The sequence below is a fragment of the Coffea arabica genome, chromosome 6c (genome assembly GCF_036785885.1).
Source record: "Coffea arabica cultivar ET-39 chromosome 6c, Coffea Arabica ET-39 HiFi, whole genome shotgun sequence".
Taxonomy (NCBI): domain Eukaryota; kingdom Viridiplantae; phylum Streptophyta; class Magnoliopsida; order Gentianales; family Rubiaceae; genus Coffea; species Coffea arabica.
In genome coordinates, this window is record NC_092320.1 from 19,140,455 (window position 1) to 19,162,975 (window position 22,521).

The 22,521-nt window shown below is 36.9% G+C and overlaps 1 protein-coding gene across 1 annotated transcript; it reads left to right on the forward strand.

Moving 5' to 3' along the window:
* The first annotated feature begins 18,663 nt into the window (after window positions 1–18,663).
* Window positions 18,664–20,483, forward strand: LOC113691593 (uncharacterized). The gene is made up of 2 exons (XM_027209801.2): window positions 18,664–18,818; window positions 19,324–20,483. The coding sequence occupies exons 1-2, from the start codon at window positions 18,774–18,776 to the stop codon at window positions 20,299–20,301; spliced, it is 1,023 nt and encodes a 340-aa protein (XP_027065602.2). The 5' UTR covers window positions 18,664–18,773; the 3' UTR covers window positions 20,302–20,483.
* The last annotated feature ends 2,038 nt before the right edge of the window (window positions 20,484–22,521 follow it).

Below are 22,521 nucleotides of genomic sequence, written 5' to 3' on the forward strand. Positions count from 1 at the left end.
TGTTTTCATTTTTTTTATTTTATTTTTCTCTTTTTTTTTATTTTTTATGGCTGCTAACATTCCATATTTTGATGATAGACTGGACTTTGTTCCTAAATGGGGTTATGAGACTCATGTTTTTCCTAATGATCAATGGGCTGTTGCAAATTGTGGAACTTATTTTGATTCAGGTTATTCAACTGACACATGCCCCGCATTTCAAGATAATTTAAGCGCTCCAATTGATACTTTTGGAGATTTTCCATCTCGATTTCAAACGTGGTATGACCCTTATTCAAACGGGTATGATCAAGGATGGTGGGATAATTCCAATTTTGATTATGCGACCGGGCCAATGGATTTTCAACAGCAAGAGTCTCAGCAATCATCCTCCGTGTCAGGTATGTCTCTTGAAGAAATGATGGGATTACTAATTGCTAATACAAATCGATTTCATCAGGAGACACAAGCGAGTCTAAATCGATTTCATCAGAAGACACAAGCGAGCCTTCGCGACCTGGCGGATCAAATGCGTCAATTGACATCCAGGATAGAGCGATTAGCTTCTCACCTTGAAGAATTGCCCTCACAAACCAATATCAATCTTGAAGGAGATGAGAGTGCAATTATCCGGCCAAATGACATGGAACTGCAAGAGTTTCAAGGAAACGGATTTAAAGATGCAGTTGAAAAGGAAGTTGAAGTGCAAAAAATGAGACTCCAGGATCAACTTATTCAAGTGAATGAATCCAGTGAACAATCTCCAAATGCGGTGACATCCCCTCCACTCTTTCATCACTATTCTCCTGACTCTTACTTCTCAATTCCTGTTAATGAAATTGACTTTATTATACCAGACAATTTTGAATTTCATGACAGGAATAAATTAAGAGTGGCGATGGCGAGATATCTTGAACCAATAAATGCAAATGAGGGAGAAGTGAATGGAGAATGCAAATTATCATCGACTCGTTTGGCGCCATTCACTAGTCCATGGAAGCCCGTAGCTGGTATGCTCAAGGATTATTCTATTTACGAGGGTTATCAGGACTATATAGAGGATGAAGCATTAAAATGAGCCACACGATTTTATCCTCCATGAACAAAACATGATAATGTCTAGCCAAAGACATTAAAGAAAGGCGCTCATTGGGAGGCAACCCAATTTCTTTTAGTTGTTTGTTTGATTTTATTTGTTAGTTTAAATCTGTCTTCCTTGAATTTGACTAATTTTGGGTGTTAATTTTCGTTTTACTGATTTATAGGTGCCCTTCAGTCATGGCGTGCCCGCGTGGTTATGTGCAGGAAGCTCACGATCAGAAACTTCTGGGAGCTCTCTTGCCCTCATGATGTGCCCGCGTGGTGATGTGCAGGAAGCTCACGACCAGAAACTTCTGGGAGCTCTCTTGCTCTCTTGACGTGCCCGCGTCACGTTCGCGGGAAAGGTAAATATTCAAAGAAACTCAAGAACGATTATTGATTTCCGGTTAATCACTACTTTTGAATTTCAAAAATAAATTTTGTCAATAATAAAAAAAAAAGAGATGATATATGAAAAAAAAATTTCCACCAAAAAAAAAAAAAGAAATAAAAGAGAGGGGGAGTCTTTCCCTGAAAAAAAAATCTAAAATGAAAAAAAAATGAAAAAGCAAAAAAAAAAAAATTTCCTCTTTTTCACCGTAGCTCAGTTTTCCTTAAAAAAAAAAAAATTCCTTTTTCCTTCTTTTTCTTTTCTTTCTTTTCTTTCTTCTTCTTTCTTTCTTCCTTCTCCCCTATTCCTTCTGTGTCGGCCGAAGCCCGCACGCCACCATGGCTGCGCGCCGCAGCCTGCTGCGCCGCGCACTCCACCTCTCCACTTCACAGTCGCGACCATCTCTTCTCTCCCCTCGCACCAGCGACGACCACCATCGCGTGACGCCACCCTCACCGCTACTGGAGCTCGCGCACCTCTGCCCAGCAAGCAGCGCCACCACAGCTCCGCGCCCATCTCCCTCGCTCAACCCCACGCCACCTCCGTAGCAGCAGCTCTCACCTCACGGAACCCGGGTTGAGCTCGCCGCGATTGCCACCGGCCGCTGCCCGCCGCCTCTCTGCTGAGGTCGCTCGCCGCGGCTATTTTCTTCCTCCGCTGCGCAGTCCACCAGTGCTCCACCTTCGGCTTCAGCTCGGTCTCCACAGTCGTCGCATGCCACCCGCTGCTGCCCCCTTTCATTTGGGTTGTCGTCCAAGGTGGAGGTAATTGGAACTTGTCCCCCATTTTCTTAATAACTAATTGGTGCTGCCTGGGTTGCTCAATAGTTAATGTTGTTGACGATTGAAGTTTATTTTCTCAATTGGTGAATTCCACCAGTGGTACTGGTCGGACTATTTTCGCTTGGAATTGCTATTTCTTTTGGGTTGGGTGAAATTGTGCAATTAATTGGCCAACTGGAGCCATTTGTTGGGATTTTGGGTGAGTTGAAATACTGCAACTGTCTAGTGACATTTGGGCGATTTGATTCTGCTTTTGCATGTTGAATTGGAATATCTGGCCGCTTGTTTTACTTGTGAGATTGGTAGCATTTATTAATTATGGAAGACATCCTGGTGATTGGTTAATATTGCTATTTTGGGACCATTGTTTGTGACCTCAGTGGTCGGGGTTCCTAACTGGTGGATTAGTACATACTTGGCACAATCGAATTTAGGTTAGGAGTCAAGAGGTTAAAGTGAGTAATGTGAGTATGAATCCTTAGTATGTGAGTAATGAATCCTTAGTATCATTCCCTTTCACATGTGTGGTTATGTGAGTAATGAATCCTTAGTATCATGCCCTTTCACATGTGTGGTTATGTGAGTAATGAATCCTTAGAATCACCAGTTATAATGAATCCTTATGCACATTTAATTGACTTAATATTTCGTACCCACAGATAATCAAAGATATAACTGGGTGATTCACGAGTTGGTAGAGTGTTTCTAAATGATAGTTGCACCTCTTCATCACATGATTCTGGTTGCTGATCAGAATCCAATCTTCTTCCAATAGCTTCGTTTGGTTCAGATTGTGTCTTTCTTGTGCCTTTCAATCTTTACAATTTAATAATTTGTTTCTTAGATTAATAGAGTGCAAGAAAGACAAACAGATAATAGAGTAAATTAAAACTCAAGACAAAAGACCCATATTTTGGATAGAGTGCAAGAAGATATGGTACTCTATTATATATCTGATAGTAACAACGGAATTGATAGGGTCTTAATTTGGCCAGGTCACGTGAAACCACAATATATATATACAATATATATATATATATATATATTTTTTTTATTTTCAAGTACATGTTTTGTGAGACTATGAGCCGGTTTAGATTGTAACTTTTGGGAATTTTTACAGAAAATATAAATCGCATCTACAAAAAAAAAATTAATCAAAGATATAATTGGTGATTCATGAGTGGATAAAAGAATTGAGTGTTTCCCAATTGATAAAGGATAGAGTTTTTCTTATGTAGTAGCTGGACTTCTTGCTCGCATAATTGTGGCTGTCCATCTCTTTGATTTGGATTCCGATCTTATTCAAATACTTTTGGAGGGGTATCCTATATTTAGAGTGTCAATCACAAACTTCATTATGTTGATTCGTCCAAAATCGCTCCCCAATAACCCGTTCAAACCCACCCACTAATTTGAAATAGATTTAAATGGATATTCAATTAAACTCATTTAATTAATAGATAGTAGATTAACTCGAATCATTTAAACTCAAATATTAAACAAATAATTTGAATTTATTATCAATCTAATAACAATAAGATGCCATTATTTTTTATCAGACAACATGTAAAAAAAATAAAAAAATAAATTATAACCATTTAAATTCATTTAAATCACTTATTTTGACACCTCACCACTTGTTCAGCCGTTCCTTTCTTCCATGCCGTCGCCAGTGTCTGTCATTTCCGATTATCAGGTAAGGCTCTGACATTAGTGTCCACCTGCCATCGTGCGATCCCATTGATTAACCAAGTTACAGCGCTGTCATATTTGTCAAGCCATCCTTCATTATTGGATCTTTTATTCTATATATGGGACCGTCCTTACTGTTCCCATGAAAGATTGGTTCAGAAATGTATGGCAGCTGTGAAATACGTTAGCTCTCTGAATCTTGTCCCATAAAGATATGTAGCTGAAAATCCGAACGCATTGGTTTCACGAGAGTTTTCTTATCCACCGTGCCTGCCAATTTTCTATCACCATATAACAGCGTTTTTAAACCATACGGACTGACCGATTCTAAACATTGAACCGAGGGTCCGGTGGTTCAGTCCGAGTTAAACAATTGAGTTGAACAGACATTTACTGGACCTGCTCAGAAATTGGGTTTAAATAAAGAAAATTGAGTTTTTAACTATATATTTTGTGAGACTATGAGCTGGTTTAGATTGTAATTATTGGGAAGTTTTATAGAAAATAATTGTATGGTGTTTCCTAATTGATGAAGGATATAGTTTTTCTTATGTAGTGGCTGCACCTCTTGATCACATGATTCTGGTGGTTATCGATCTCTTGGATTTGGATTCTAATCTTATTCAAACATTTTTTATTCTTTCAGATTATGTCTTTCTTGTGCATTTCAATCTTTGTAATTTATCAATTATTTCTTAGATTGGATTTTGATTCTTTTAGACTATGTCTTTCTTGTGCATTTCAATCTTTACAATTTAATAATTGTTTCTTAGATTGGATTTACATGTTTAGTTCTAAAGTGGTCCCATGATCTCGCTTCGAGGTCTTCCAAGTTGTATTTCTAGTTGATTTCGGGTATTTAGGAATTTCATATTTTATTACACCATTTTTTAACTCAATAAAATCATATTTCAACTTTTGTCACACTATTTTCCAACTCAATTACATTAAAAGCAAACTTGTGAGAAATAAAACTTGTGATACCCCATCAACCCCTGCTCCTATTAATATTACACATGTAGATTATATTTTAAAAGGAAAATTGCCAAATTGGTCCCTTAAGTTTTCAGAAAAAAACTTTTTTTAGTCCATCAAAATTAGAATTAGTTAAAATAGTCCATCAAATATAACGCAAGAAAAGTATCCTTTTAGTCCGCAAGCTCATTTTTTGATCGGTTTTCTAGTCAAAAAGTGTGTGCCTTTCTTAGGCACCCACAATTTATTATGTGCAATAATGGTTTCTGGATATAGATTCTTACATTTCTGATTGTTGATCACATGATTTGGATTCTGTATTCAAATTGTGAAACTATTGTTTAGCAAGATGTGTCAGTATTGTTTAGCAAGATATAATTGATCACAAGATGTGAAACTACCACATACGACAATACCCAATTGTTTAGCAAATCAAGCATAAGGTTCAGACAAGTATCAGGGTATTAATAGGTCCTCTATATTATTTATTTGCAGCTGGTGCCAAATGACACTACTTAAGACTTGGAGGAAAAATATGATTGCCGAAGAATCGTTATCAGAATCAAATTGTACCTTAAATACAACTTTTTTGGATTCTGTTAAGTTTGCAGCGAGGTGGAGAAGACCTCAATTACATACAAGCAATTAACAGCAGAAGAAACATAGCTTTAATATCTGATTCTAGTAATGGTTTCTGGCAAAGAATACGTTGTCCTTCACGAGTAATGTTTCTAGAAACAATCTTTATATTTTTAGTGTTTAAAATAGCTTCAAGAACACGGCAAAAGTAAACTTTGCTTTATGGACTGATGAGTAAACACTATAAGATGATGGGTAAACATCAACACTATATGTCTGGAAAGAGAGGAATTACATAATTTTTAGCAACGAGGTTACCAAAATGCTTCAGCTTATGCTTCATGCTAAGCTGCCATAAAACTTTCCATCCTTTTGCATTTGCCTCATTCCTACTTCCTGAATCCTCCTGATGAGACCTCCTCCGATAAGGAGAAAATTAGTTGATTGTAAAGATTAGGTTCTACATTGGTCAAAGTCTCAAAGATAAAGATGATAAACTTTGCCACTGGATAATGCCTAATTGGCCGTAACAAATGAAGTTAAGGTGCTTGAAGGTGACGCACTAGTGAAACCATGCATTCCAGGGATAAGAATTAAACTTGGAAATCTGAAAGATTACTAAAGAATAAATATTAGAATCAATAATATTAAAAAAAAAATTTCCAAATCAAATCAAAATTATTGAAAATTGACCAAAGCTCAAATCCAAATCAAATAAATCCTTACACGTTAAACCCACGAGAAACCTGTTATCAAGAGGTGCAATTACCACTTGATAAAACTCCAATGTAGCTATCACCTCGTGGATCACACATATATTGGGTCCTCTTAATTATTTTCAGTTGGTACGAAATCATTCAGATATGATTTCCGTGACAAATTTTGAGTGTAACGCAATATTCACCTCAACCAATTGAGACATTGTCTGATAACCATGAAATTTGACTCTCCAATTCTTGGGTTTTGCCTCTCTCTTTATAAGGTGTAGAATGTGGGTTTTCTTTCGAATGAACCTGGTTCTAAAGAATGCTAACTGGTTGACAATTGCGGAAGTTTTTGTGCATATCTGTACCATGAAGCCAATCAAAATGTGAATGGACTAGACATAAAGGGCAGTAGTTTAAAATTTGTAGTGAAATTAACTTAATTACCTCAATGGAATTGAACTGAAAAATGCAATTTTCTATTCAGACAAAATTCATAAGTTCTAAGTTCATTAAGAAAGATCAATGCCTGTCATATTAATGCAAAATTATTGATAACAACAAGAAGGATACTTTTAGAGATGATATAGTCTAGAGTCCATGCATCTAACCCACTCTCTTGACATAGATCGGAGTTCAGTGAGCGTTAAACTCAAGTCTATTGGCCAAAAAAAGGAAAAAAAAAAAAGACTCAAGTCTATTCAAAAAACCAAAGATTGGACTCCAAATCAGTGATGTCGAATTGATTATCCACGGACGCTAAAACCGCCAGAAACAAGTCATCAAGAGGTGAAACTACCACATACGACAATACCCAATTGTTTAGCAAATCAAGGATAAGGATCAGACAAGTATCAGGGTATTAATAGTCCTCTATATTATTTATTTACAGCTGGTACGAAGTCAATTAATCAGAGATACCCACCAAATGACACAACTTAAGACTTGAAGGAAAAATATGATTGCTGAAGAATCGTTATCAGAATCAAATCATTGTGCCTTAAATACAACTTTTTTGGATTCGGTTAGGTTTGTGATAGGGTGTAAATTGTTGGTTATTTTATTGTTAATTTCCCCTTTTATCCTTGTCAAATATTGTTTTAATTATTAATATTTACTTATATTTGGTATTGGACCCAATTTCAGGGATTGAAGCAGAAAATTACCAAAAAGGAGGGACTTGTATGGAAAAATGCAGACTTCTAAGGACTTCAACCTTTGGGTCCTTGAATTGGTGGGGACCACAAGCTAGTGCAAGGCATTTAGTCATTTGGACTTTTCAAAGAGAGCAACGTAGAGAGATTTGGAACAACAAGTACTTTGGAGGCTTTGTCCACATGTGCGGGGACCACGGATAAGAAGCATGAGTCATTTGGACTCTAGGAAAAGAAACGTACAAGACTTTGAATTTGGTGTGGGGACCACTAGAGATAGCATTAGACTTCCTTTTGGCTTTAAAAAGGGAGAAACGTACGGGAGGTTATCAATCAATAGTTTAGTTTAGGTTTTTAGCATAGTTTTAGTTTTTCTTTTCTTAGCTCTTTCGCATGGTTGTTCTCCATTAATGGAGAACTAACCTCTTAATTCTAGTCAAGGGGACAACTGAAGATTTGGTTCAACAATTACTGTGAGATCGAATCTGTTTTAATTATTTTCTTCATTTATTGGTATTTATATGTTCCTTGATTTTAATTGCTATGGCCTTGTGTATGATTGATTAGTGCGCAATAATTAATTATTCATATAGGCTATTTTGCTAAATAGAGGTAATTGAATCCGTAATTGTTCGTTATCTCTATCTTAGTAGCAACTGGCGTAATTGGGTTTATGTCAGGGGAGCATACGATCTAGCTTAAACAAACCCTCGTAGCGTGTTTGTTAGTTAGGATTGGGCCTTTCTAATTAATAATGCAACCTAAGAATTAAATCCTACGGTCGTACTTAGGGTTGTTTTTGGGTTAGAGAAATAGCTAACGGTCATACCTTAGCTATCGATAAATTAATGAAGGGTTGGTTGTTTATCGCGTGCATGACAACTATAACCAATCTATTAATAAATGTTGGGATTATTTTTGCATCAATGATCAGTGCATGAACCATTTCTGAAGTATACCCTTGGCTAAAGTTTCTCTTAGTTATTTCTTTTAATTAATTATTTTCTGCAGTTAATTTATTTAGTTAGCTTTTAATCCAAAACCCCCCATACTTTGGACTCTAGAAGAAACGAATTATCCCCAGTCTCTGTGGATTCGACCCTACTCATCGCTATATACAAAATCTGTATTTTTCTCGAGTAGGTATTTATTATTGCACAGGTTCGGCACCTGTCAATTTTTGGCGCCGTTGCCGGGGACTGGTGTCAGATTAATTTGTTTCTTTTTTAAGTTCACCTTGTTTTCATTTTTAACTTATTTCTCTTATTTTTTTTATTATATAGTTCATGGCTTCTAACACTCCGTATTTTGGTGATATACTGGATTTTGTTTTCGGGGAAGGCAATGAGACTGATTGTTTTTCTAAGTTTGCATATTTAGAGGCAATAAACTCTATTAAAAAAAGAATGGCTGCTGCAACCTGTGAAATTTGTTATGCCAGGGATCATTCAACCGGTATGTGCCCCGAATATCAAGATGATCTGAGTGTCCCATTCAATAATTATGGAGATTTTTCACCCTGGTCTCAAACGTGGTATAACCCTAATCCAAACGGGTATGATCAAGGATGGTGGGATAACTCCAGTTATGATTATACAACAGGGCCAATGAATTTTCAGCAGTATGAGTCTCAAGAACCGTCATCCATGTCAGGTATGTCTCTTGAAGAAATAGTTGAATTAATAGCTACTAACACATATCAAATTCAACAGGAGGTACATCAGTTTCAACAGGAGACACAAAAGATGAGTGAAGAGATGAAAGAAGGAAGGCGTGAATGGGCATCTAAAATGAGCAAATTGATTTCTCCAGTTTATGAAGAATTGCCTTCACCGACTATTATCGACCATGAGGAAGATGAGAGTGCAATTATTCTGACAATTGACATGGTACTGCAAGGGTCTCAAGAAGAAGAATCTAAAGATGCAGTTGAAAAGAAAGTTGAAGCGCAAGAATTGAGACCCCAACATCAAATAGTTCAAGTGAATGAATCCAGTGAACAATCTCCAAATGCGGTGACATCTCCTCCATTCCTTGATCAATATTTTCCTGACTCTTATTCTTTAATTCCTGTTGGTGAGATTGATTTTATTATACCAGAAAATTTTGAGTTTCATGACAGGAACAAGTCAAGAGTCACGATGGCAAAATATCTCAAACCAATAAGTGCTTGTGATGGAGGGGTGAATGAAGATTTAAGGTCATTACTTGGTTGTTTGGCGCCATCTACTAGTCCATGGAAGACCGTAGCTCGTGTGCTCAAAAATTACTCTACTTACGAGGGCTATCAAGATTACATAGAGGATGAAACACTAAAGCGAGCTACGCGATTTTATCCTCCATGAATAAACAGGACAATGTCTAGCCAAAGACATTAAAGAAAGGCGCTATTTGGGAGGCAACCCAAGACTATTTGTTTCAGTTTTCATGCATTTTTGAAGTTTTAGTTAAGTGTTAGTGTCAATTAATAGTTTGATGTTTGGTGGCAGGAAATTAGCAGTTAGATGTGCCCACGCCAGGCGGTCACGCCTGAGGGAAAGAAATTTTCGTTCAGGATCTGCGGATTCTATAGCAGTTAGACGTGCCCACGCCAGGTGGTCACACTTGAGGGAAAGGAATTTTCGTTCAGGATCTGCGGACTCTATAGCAGTTAGACGTGCACGCCTAGGCCAGAGGTTCCTTATTCTAAAAAAAAAAAAGAGAGAAAAAAATTTTACAAAAGCAATTTCAATTTTTGGAGAATTTCGGTAAGACTAGTTAAAAAAAAAAACCATTTTATTTTATTTTTCCTCTTTTCTTCTTTCTTTTCTTTCCTTCTTTCTTTCTTCCCTTTTCTTCTTCTTCTCCGCCGCTCCCCTGTTTCCCTCTGTTTCTTCTTTTTCTTTCACGCCGCCTGCCGCTACCACCTCACCCACGCAGCTCGAGTCGCCCAAGCTCCCTTGCGGCCAGGAGTTTCGTAGCACGCAGCTTCACCTCACGGTCCACCGCCATCTTGCGGCCAAGGCCCGCCGCTGGTCCCCTCTCTTCCATCGCCAAATCCACGCTGCACGCCGCCCGTGAGCCAAGCCGACAGCGCGCAGCCCAGCCCGCGCCGCTGCTGCTCTCCACCAGCTTGCCGCCGCCTCTCCCTCAGCTCAATCCCCCGCCAACAGTCTCCATCAGCTCGCGACCGCCGCTGCACCGCCACCCTCCACCACGAGCAGCTTCACCTCGCGGCCAGGAGCTGCCACGAGCCCTACAGCGCCGCGCCAGCTTGCAGCGCAGCCCACGTCAATCGTCCGCCCCCGCTGCTGTCGACCTCCATCAGCACCACCACCTGAGCCGCACGGGACTCCTGTCTTTGCCGGCCTCTCCTGCAACCGCGCACATCTCCTCCATTGCCGCGCGTCACCACCTGCCCAAAATTGGCAGGTGGAGGTATTCGAATTTCCACCTTGATTAGTATTTCTCTAGTCCTTAAATTGCTGGAATTTGCGTTCTTGTTTCTTGGGCTTCTTGTTGGAAAACAGCAGGCAGTGATTTTAGACATTTTCTGGGGCTAATTTTGGGTAGAATTGAGTTAAACTGCTGCGATATTTGGGGGTACTTTGGGAGTAAGTTGCCAATTGCTTCTGGCTTTAATTTCCGCTCATTTTTGGCACTACTTGGGTGTTCAAATCTATTTCGTTTACTATGTTAGTTATTTGCTTTAATTTCTCCCTATACACTCACCAGTGGTACTGGTGATAGTAGTTGTTTAACATCTGATAATCTGTGTTCTGGATTGCCTAATTAAACGAGTTGTGACTACTGGGCATTTGTGATTGAGTCCATCCTGTGATTGAGTGTCTGGATAAAGCAGTGGGTGCTTTAGGCATTTTCTGGGGGAACTTTTGGGACAGATTTGGGTTTAATTGCTGCCAAAGTGGGGGTATTTTCTGCTATTTGTTGAAAAGCTGGCCTTTTGATTACTTTTTCCCTGCGACTCACCAGTGGTACTGGTTGAGGTCTTTTGCCTATCGTTGTGGCTTATATTTGAAGATATTTGCTTATTTTGAAGTTAAGGTTCTTGCATTTGAGTTGCTGCTATTGAATTTAATTCTTTCCTGTCTGTGCACCAGTGGTACTGGTTGCAGTGTTGCTTTCCATTTCTTAATCCTCTGTGCTGGACTGCCTATTCGATTCTTGAGTTTTGGTGCCTGAACTGTCTCTCGATTCTTACCATTAGTTGCTGGAATTACTGGTTTCTTGGCCAAATTGCTAATTTTGAGCGTTTGACTTGGGTATTTGACTGTCCAACTGGTGACATTTATTGCGCTTCAATCAATTGAATTCATTTGCTCTGTTGGTATCCCTGTCGGTATCACTTGAGTTCTATTTTGCTAGTTTCTGTCTTGCGTCCTTTGAAGTGCCTTTGGTTGGGTATTTTCTTCATTTGTTTGTTGAATTGGAAGGCTACTGTGCCACTTCCATTGCTTATTGCAGTTGGTGGCGTCTAATTGACTTGCTGGGAGTATTTTACCTATTGATTTCAATTGCTAAATCTTTAGAGAATTTGTTGCGATTTGCATTTTGTTGATTGGGTTGTCTACTAGGAAGGCACCAGTGGCTATTAAATTTTTATTGCTTTGAATTTGCTAAGTGGCCTCTCCCACCGATGGCCTCTGATGCTAAGTGGCGCCACTTGCAAGATCAGGTTCACCACGCGGATGAGCAAGTAACGCATATCGCCAGCCAGATGGCTCCAATGTCTAAGAACCTGGCCGCGTACTTCCACCATATCTGCTTCACTCCCCCGTTCCTGCCTATTCCGTAGCCGCTTGAGAGGGAAGTTTCGTTTTTCTCTTCATTTTAATTGCTATATTACCTCCATCGAGGGCAATGTCGGACTTAGGTGTGGGGGGGACAGCTGTGGTACAGCTAGTATTTCTAATTTTTAGTTTTTACATGTTTTCCTTTATTTTTGTTATTTGTTCTAGTTTTCGTTTATTTTCTTTTCTTTTTTCTAGTGGTCAGTCTTCTATAACTACCAAGTTTTGATGCTGGATTGTTGCCTCTAATTCTGCTATTGCCAAGTTTTATTAATAAAAGGGTATTAAGTTAATGTGGTTGAGCTCAGGAACATCTCTTTGGTGAATATCAATACTTGCTTAACTTTTCCAATTTTTGGTTAACTTTTCTAGGCATAGGGAATGATTGTTGGCATTCTTCATGTGAATTGGTCCAATTATTAATTTTAGTTCTCCATGTTTGAAATTTGAGGCTGGCTGCTGTTATTTTTAGTTATTGTGCTATATGATTGTAAATAAGAGGTGACTGTACTCCGCTAGTTATCACTACTGAGTAACCGGGGATCTTCACCTAAACTGTCGATTCTCGCGTCAAAAGGTAGTAATTGCTATGAGTGCGTGGTCCTGTAGCGATTAGAGCTGAATAACCGGGCTCCTCCATCTGTCAAATGTTGGAGTTCGCGTCAAAAGGCTCTAAGGGCTATAGACTAAGTCTTTTGCTATTCAAAAAACAAAAAACAAAAAACAAAAAACAAAAAACAAAAAAAGAAGTGAAGTAAAGATTGTGTTAGTATGTGAATAAATCAGCTTGCCGGTTTGTGATGTTAATGTCGAGATTTTGGTTAATAGTTGGACCATTTGCTGATAAATGTGAGCAACCATTCCTTCTTCTTAGATTAGTTTGCTTTAAATTGGAGAAGTTGGTGGTTTAGAGGCTAACCGGGTTGATTTTTCTTGGATATTGACCTGTGATGCTTGATATTTATTTTTCTTGGGCATCTTGGCAATACGGTAGTTGGAGCAGTAGCCATTGTCAAATTTTGGTGTTCAATTGCTGTTCCCATGCTTGAGGGCAAGCATGATTCAGGTGTGGGGGGAATTGATAGGGTGTAAATTGTTGGTTATTTTATTGTTAATTTCCCCTTTTATCCTTGCCAAATATTGTTTTAATTATTAATATTTACTTATATTTGGTATTGGACCCAATTTCAGGGATTGAAGCAGAAAATTACCAAAAAGGAGGGACTTGTATGGAAAAATGCAGACTTCTAAGGACTTCAACCTTTGGGTCCTTGAATTGGTGGGGACCACAAGCTAGTGCAAGGCATTTAGTCATTTGGGCTTTTCAAAGAGAGCAACGTAGAGAGATTTGGAACAACAAGTACTTTGGAGGCTTTGTCCACATGTGCGGGGACCACGGATAAGAAGCATGAGTCATTTGGACTCTAGGAAAAGAAACGTACAAGACTTTGAATTTGGTGTGGGGACCACTAGAGATAGCATTAGACTTCCTTTTGGCTTTAAAAAGGGAGAAACGTACGGGAGGTTATCAATCAATAGTTTAGTTTAGGTTTTTAGCATAGTTTTAGTTTTTCTTTTCTTAGCTCTTTCGCATGGTTGTTCTCCATTAATGGAGAACTAACCTCTTAATTCTAGTCAAGGGGACAACTGAAGATTTGGTTCAACAATTACTGTGAGATCGAATCTGTTTTAATTATTTTCTTCATTTATTGGTATTTATATGTTCCTTGATTTTAATTGTTATGGCCTTGTGTATGATTGATTAGTGCGCAATAATTAATTATTCATATAGGCTATTTTGCTAAATAGAGGTAATTGAATCCGTAATTGTTCGTTATCTCTATCTTAGTAGCAACTGGCGTAATTGGGTTTATGTCAGGGGAGCATACGATCTAGCTTAAACAAACCCTCGTAGCGTGTTTGTTAGTTAGGATTGGGCCTTTCTAATTAATAATGCAACCTAAGAATTAAATCCTACGGTCGTACTTAGGGTTGTTTTTGGGTTAGAGAAATAGCTAACGGTCGTACCTTAGCTATCGATAAATTAATGAAGGGTTGGTTGTTTATCGCGTGCATGACAACTATAACCAATCTATTAATAAATGTTGGGATTATTTTTGCATCAATGATCAGTGCATGAACCATTTCTGAAGTATACCCTTGGCTAGAGTTTCTCTTAGTTATTTCTTTTAATTAATTATTTTCTGCAGTTAATTTATTTAGTTAGCTTTTAATCCAAAACCCCCCATACTTTGGACTCTAGAAGAAACGAATTATCCCCAATCTCTGTGGATTCGACCCTACTCACCGCTATATACAAAATCTGTATTTTTCTCGAATAGGTATTTATTATTGCACGGGTTCGGCACCTGTCAGTTTGCATCGAGGTGGAGAAGATCTCAATTACATACAAGCAATTAACAGCAGAAGAAACATAGCTTTAATATCTGATTCTAGTAATGGTTTCTGGCAAAGAATACGTTGTCCTTCACGAGTAATGTTTCTAGAAACAATCTTCATATTTTTTGTGTTTAAAATAACTTGAAGAATACGGCAAAAGTAAACTTTGGTTTGTGGACTGATGAGTAAACACTATGAAATGATGAGTAAACATCAACACTATATGTCTGGAAAGAGAGGAATTACATTTTTTTAGCAACAAGGTTACTAAAATTGGGGGTTATTATAACTTTATCCCTTTAAACTATAGTGCTAATATCAATTTACCTTTTTAACATTATTTTGCAGGCATTTGACCTCGCAGTTATTCTCCTTTTTCATTCTAAGAGGACCAAGAAAAAATGCAAAAGGGTTCCCTTTTTTTTTCATTCTCAACTATTAAGAAAAAAAAAGAAATTGAATAGAGGTTGACAGAAAACTCAATTTCAGAAAAAAGGAAAATAAAGAAGAATCCAATATTATAATTAATTTAAAATAAGTTAGAGTGGGCGGTAGGGGTGAAGAGTAAGTAGCAATTTTAAAATAATAAGCACATTGGATTCTTTATTATTTTTATTTTCTTTTTTTAAAATTGAGTTATCTCTCTATTTTCTTATTTTAAGTATTGATAAGTACACGAGGAAAAAAAGAAGAAGACATTTTTTTTTGACTTTTTCCCCTTGTTATTAAAGAGGGTGGAAAAAAGGGAGAAGACACTTTTTTATTTTTTTTCTTGGTATTAAAAGGGTGAAAAAGGGGGAAAAAACCATTCCAATTTTTTTTTATTTTTAATCATACAGGAGAGGGATGTATTTCTTCTAAAATATTAGGTAAATTATATATAATTTTCTGTATTTTCATCTATTGCCACATGATCTCCAAAACATTTTAGGGTTATATGCAGCTGATGTAAGGGAAAAAATTCATATTAATACCTCAAATTTCCCTTAAGGAGTTTTTATATTTAAATCAAATTATTCAATGAATATATTTTTGTTTTTCTCCTAGTCTTAAAGAGTCTTGCCACAGGCCTAAATCATTTCCGCTATATTGCTTTGGCCAAATTTACAATCGTATATTTGTGTTTGTAGCCGTTGATTGAACTTTGGTCTTAGGAAAAATGATAACAAATGGAAAGAGTGAGATACAAGTCAATTAAAAAACATGATTAACACTAGAATTTGTGAGACATGGAGACTTGGATTATAAAAAGGATAAGAAAACTTGAATAGGTGAAAAAGGGTGGATTAAAACTATACGAAAGAAGTAGCATAACAGTGATATAGCATTTGGTGATGGGAAGATTCTTGGTGATGTGTTTTTTAAGTTTGATAGGCATTTTATTACTTTTGGGAAGATTATTATAATCATTTTGAGTCCTTAACAAAAGCACGGAAGTGTAATATTTGAATATAGAGGTGGGCAACATGAGATTATTAGAAATCTTAGAAGAAGTTTTTGAAAATATCCTTTGCTGTAATACTATTCTTTTTTTTTTTCCTACCTTGTGATTATTGATTTCCACATTCACACTCAAAATGCTAAGGCAAAAAGCAAAATTCAAGGATGAAAAATGAAAGAAAAAGAGACAAGGTTATAAACATGGGGAAAGACTCTAGATTTGATTAATGCTAAAATATTATAAAATGATTATAGCATTTCTTTTTCATTTTTTATGAGTGACACTTTTTTAAAAAAAAAAATTTAGTAGGGGAATGATGGGATTTAAAAAGCGAAAAAAGAATAGGGAGATCAAAATTCAGGATCTCTAATTCCTGGGAGTAACATGATAATATTATTTCTAAAAACCCAAAATCAAATCCTATTGGTGTAATATAAAGGAATTCGGATGATCGAACTGTTTAAAACATAAAATACTTCTTAATTATAATATCTTATTCAGGATAAGAAAACTTGAATAGGTGAAAAAAGGTGGATTAAAACTATACGAAAGAAGTAGCATAACAGTGATATAGCATTTGGTGATGGGAAGATTCTTGGTGATGTGTTTTTTAAGTTTGATAGGCATTTTATTATAATCATTTTGAGTCCTTAAAAAAAGCATGGAAGTGTAATATTTGAATATAGAGGTGGGCAACATGAGATTATTAGAAATCTTAGAAGAAGTTTTTGAAAATATCCTTTGCTATAATACTATTCTTTTTTTTTTCCTACCTTGTGATTATTGATTTCCACATTCACACTCGAAATGCTAAGGCAAAAAGCAAAATTCAAGGATGAAAAATGAAAGAAAAAGAGACAAGGTTGTAAACATGGGGAAAGACTCTAGATTTGATTAATGCTAAAATATTATAAAATGATTATAGCATTTCTTTTTCATTTTTTATGAGTGACACTTTTTTTTAAAAAAATGTAGTAGGGGAATGATGGGATTTAAAAAGCGAAAAGAGAACAGGGAGATCAAAATTCAGAATCTCTAATTCCTGGGAGTAACATGATAATATTATTTCTAAAAACCCAAAATCAAATCCTATTGGTGTAGTAATATAAAGGAATTTGGATGATTGAAGTGTTTAAAACATAAAATACTTCTTAATTATAATATCTAATTCATTAGTCGAATGTGGAATCTTATGTTTGTTGCCCCTTTCTTTTTTGCTTTGGATTTGGGTTTTTGGCGTTGAATTTTGAGTATGAATTGAGTAAGATTTTTTTTTTTTTTTTTAAGAATTAATCTTTTTTTTTTAAATTATTTTATTTTATTGATAGGAGCAAATTTTACACACTGAGAAAGACCAATTCGAAGTACAGCAATCGACTGAAAAGGTAATAAATCAAACACAAAACCTCCATGTCTCGTTCAACCGCATATTAGCTCCAGTTGTCCTTTGTTCTCAGCCCTTCATACGCTTACTTTTCCGAATTGAAGGCATTCCTAATCTATCAAGTCGAATGGCCCCACGAGCCATAGTTGGGAACCAATTAAAGGCCTCGTAAAGCTTGACTTGAATTGAGTAAGATTATAGCATGAGAAGGTTCATCATGTTCATTTAATTAAGGTCTTCCTGCATTTAAAATGGGAGCTTACATGACATAAAAAAAGATTAAAATGGTAATACTTTACAAAAGAGCATCATAGTGGGAACATTTTTCCTAAAAAAGGTCACTTCAGAACTAAATTCCGTGAATCCCTGGTTTCATGTGGGTTTTCTTTTCATGGACGTACGTGATTAACATCATGTCTCTTATCATTTCGATGAGGATTATTAACATCCAAGTCCTAGAGCCTGATTGCATTAGTACTATCCTTGGCCTTGGGTATAATATCACAAGTTCCTCCCTGTAAATGTTGCAATGCGTTTTAAGAGAGTGAGAATTAAGTATATCACGGGGAAAAAAAAAATTAATGGCAAAGTAACTTACCAGAACAACCAACAGATGGAGGAGGATAATCCAACAAGCAAGTCCTTTGGAATCCATCAATTGGTAGGTTTTATATCCCTTGCAACTCCTCCTTTGAAGGATTAGGCAACAGCAGAAGCAAATGCCAAATATTACATATGGATGAAAAGTGTGCTTGATTAGAAGGTTCTTTTTCAAATAGTCGATTAAATTATGACCCCTTGAAAGATAGTGTTTCTTATTGAGATTGAAAAATGAACCAAATTACTTGATACTCAAATCAGATTTGGCTAAATAAAAGTTTGTTTGAACTTAATTTGCCAACTAATCAAATCAAAATTTAAGAAGTATTATTATGTGTTAGATTAACTATCAAATTTGGCATTAACTTGGCTTGATAAACATAAAATTAGAATTTACAAGTAAAAAATTCAAATTACTCAAGTTCGACTCATGCTCGATTCTATAAAAAAGCTCATTTGAGTTTGCCTTAATTAATAAACAAGTCAAGTTTGAAGACCTTCCTCTTAAAAAAATTTTAAAAAAATCAAGTTTGAGTACAGTTTCAAGTTTATTAAATAATCTAACAAGTTTGAATACTACAACATTGAATCTAGTAGATCTAGACAAAATCACTAAATTTATTTTAGACCACAACTGTAGATTGTTTAGAAAACAAGGACCAAAATGTAGACCTACCCACATGATGCAAACCAACCAGCCACGTGATCCATGTTGTAACCTTGCTAGCTTCACTTAGCTATCGCCTTGTATAAATAGCCGTATAGCCCCCAAGAGTCTTTTCACCACCAAAGTTACATTTTGAGTCTGTTCATAGGCAAGGCATGGCTTCATCTATCACTCTGATCGCAGTCTTTTCAATTGCCCTGGTAAGGTTTCTCAACCATCAATACTGTACTTGAAGTAGTAGTTCATATGAGATAATTGCTAGACTGTATAGGAATACTGATGAAACCCGTGAATTAAAGCTACCTGAGAAAACACATTCTTCTTCCTTTTTGCACATTTATCTGCAGCTCTAACCATCGCCACTGAAGGAATGGAAGCTCTTCAGATGGTTCTGTAGTTCTATTCTCATAAAAGCTTGACTTCCAAACATTACCAATGCTGGTACCATACTTAAACGTCAATGTAACTTGAGTAATGGCATATGACACTATTTACCATTTTTTAGTTAGAGGATTCATCCGGGAAAGATTGAAAGTCAAATCAAGAACCTTAAAATCAACATAAGGAATATTCCTGTTGCCAGTTGAGCTCGTATTTGGAAATTAACTATCCTTCCCTACTAGGGGTCATCTTTTACGGTGCTACCATCAACGTACCTATATTGACGTTAGTTTCTTTTATGTTAATATTTGCACAAATGTGCAGTTTGCATGCATCACGGAAGCAAGGAAGAATCCTACGGACTTTTTGCAATCTGCTGTCATTAACGAGCATACTGAGGACAATCACCATGCAGAGTCGTCCCTTTCCAATCAGAAGAAGACAAGTAATGGTAACACATTGAAGGATTTCGAGTCGAAACCCGGCTCCTTTCTCTGGGGGTATCAAGGCAACGACGCTGAGTCTAAGTCTAAGGAGGAGAAGCCTCTTATGAAAGGCTTTGAGTCAAAGCCCGGCTCCTTTCTTTGGGGGTATCAGGGCAACGACGCTGAATCTAAGTCTAAGGAGGAGAAGCCTCTTATGAAAGGCTTTGAGTCGAAGCCCGGCTCCTTTCTCTGGGGATATCAAGGCAACGACGTTGAGTCTAAGTCTAAGGAGGAGAAGCCTCTTACGAAAGACTTTGAGTCAAAGCCCGGCTCCTTTCTCTGGGGGTATCAAGGTCCTCTTATGAAAGACTTTGAGTCGAAGCCTGGCTCCTTTCTCTGGGGGTATCAAGGCAACGACGCTGAGTCTAAGTCTAAGGAGGAGAAGCCTCTTATGAAAGACTTTGAGTCGAAGCCCGGCTCCTTTCTCTGGGGGTATCAAGGCAACGATGCTGAGTCTAAGTCTAAGGAGAAGAAGCCTCTTATGAAAGACTTTGAGTCGAAGCCCAGCTCCTTTCTCTGGGGGTATCAAGGCCCTCTTATGAAAGACTTTGAGTCAAAGCCCGGCTCCTTTCTCTGGGGGTATCAAGGCAATGACGCTGAGTCTAAGTCTAAGGAGGAGAAGCCACTTATGAAAGACTTTGAGTCGAAGCCCGGCTCCTTTCTCTGGGGGTATCAAGGCAACCACGCTGAGTCTAAGTCTAAGAAGGAGAAGCCTCTTATGAAAGACTTTGAGTCGAAGCCCGGCTCCTTTCTCTGGGGGTATCAAGGCAACCACGCTGAGTATAAGGAGAAGAAACCACTCGTGAAAGATAATTAATGTCCAGGGAAGCCGCAACTTTACCTCTGAATGAGCTACGGACATATATGTCTTCTGGCTGGTCTGATTTTCTCCATTTTCTTTATTGGCATGAAAATGTGTGATATGTAATAAATGCAGTTCTTCTTTCAACCAAGCGTTCCGTATAATTAATTAAATGAAAGTCAGTACCGTTGAGTGCATTTTCTGTTTCTTTGTTTGTTGTTTCTTTTTGCCATTTACCATAGACAGGAAGCGCACAAAAAATGAGCTATTCAAGCATGACAAGAATCATAGAGTGAGCGAACCAACTATACCTTGATAATCTAAAAAGAGTTCTGCAAACTCGTACTCTCGTACGAAACCAGGACCATATATATATATAGATATGTCGATTCAATTTTCTAATGATGTGTGTGGTACGAACGCACATTAGAAGTACAGAAAATTCTAGAGTAAACTTTCACAAAAGAAGGGAAAGAATGGAGAGCTCTTGAAGCGTGATTGATCGCTATTCTTAAGAATCCAATTATCCATACTACACTAAGTATTTGCTGTAGAGATAAAGGTAATTTAACTTTAGGATACAACAAGAGAAGAAGAAGTTGATAGCAATATCAAGTTTCTCAAACTAAGAAATGATCAAATAATTCTAGCTAATTTTGACAATAAAAGGCTTGTTTTTTTACAAGTAACCTGTTTTCCACTCGTCTTTAAGTATACTTCGATACGTGGCACTTAATCCCAATTATTTGACTTTAAACTTCATTCTGTGATGTGGATTCTATGTGTTAGTATATACAAGACTAATCTTAAACATTACTTGAAAATCATATTATATGTAATTGAGTACCGCATAACTTGCAATTATCCACTTACGCTCTCAATATTATTGGGATATTACATGGATTTTCGTTTCGGTAACTCTAATTATATAGTCTCACGATCCATCTTAACTGAAGGGGCCATTATGAATTACCAATTATATAGTCTCACGATCCATCTTAACTGAAGGGGCCATTATGAATTAGATGAACATGAAGTTGTATTTCGATTCTCAAGCTATTCCCTTCCTCTTTCTTCATTGTAAGGATTAGAGTCTCTTTTGGAGGAAAAAAAAACACTCTAATTATACAGGATTAAAGCAAATAGCAATGGTTGATAAGTGACTAATTTACGTAATAATTGTATAATATTTTATATTATTTTTAGTCACTTTAGTTATATTATTGGAAGAAAATGAATGATTTTGGCTATAATTGGTGAAAAATACTTTTAAATAATTAAATGAGGTTTTTATCACTTTTTACTTGGATTTTGTGTATTTTGATAGTTTTGACATATTTTCGTATTTCGGCTATAACTTGAGTTACAATGATCGGATTGGGATGATTCTTGAACCCATTTGAAGATAAGAGATAGATCTACAACTTTGGTGAAAACATCTGAATCCAGTTTGAAGCGTTTCCAAGTCAAAAAGCCGAATTACAGTAGCAAATTTCCACTGGTCGAAGCTGAAACAGGGCAATGAGCAGGCAAGGGTATTTCGGTCATTTCTCAGCCTACACAGATCCAAATAAGGTGATTCTTGATGCATTGGAAAGCTAACTCAAAGGGCTACAAATTTGATGTTTTGATCAAGAGCTAAATCAGCTTTTATCATCAAGAAAAGTTCAGTGGAAGTTGATGCAAAATTGGAGCAGAGCTGGAAATTGAACCAGAAGTGATCAAATGGTCACTGTAGCAATCCGGCAGGAATTTGGCCGGATTTGTGGCTGGATTCCTGGCCGGATTGTGGTCAGAGAAGGCTGCTCTTTACGCGGAAAACTCAATTTCATCTCCACCAACTCACATGTGATGCTAGACATGTGAGAAACATTCTCAGCTGTAAAAGGGAGGTGTAAACCTCACTTCTTGACCAACTTTCATCATTATATAGCAAAAGCTTACAAGATTGAAGGGAGATAGAGAGAGATACGGGAGAAAGCTTGGACTGCAAAAAATGTAGCTCTACCATTCTTCCTAGTGTTAGTTTAGCTTAGTATAGAGTAGGATAGTTCATCCATTCTTGTTATTAGCTAGATAAAGAAGAAGATAAAGGATGAAGAAGGCAAGGAAGAAAACTCATGTGACAAGGGTTGTATTCCTTCCAAACTCTTTATCTTTTGTACTTGATTCCAAGTTTAGTTGATATGCAAGTTCTGGATTTTGTGTTCAATATGTGTCTCTAAAGTTTATACC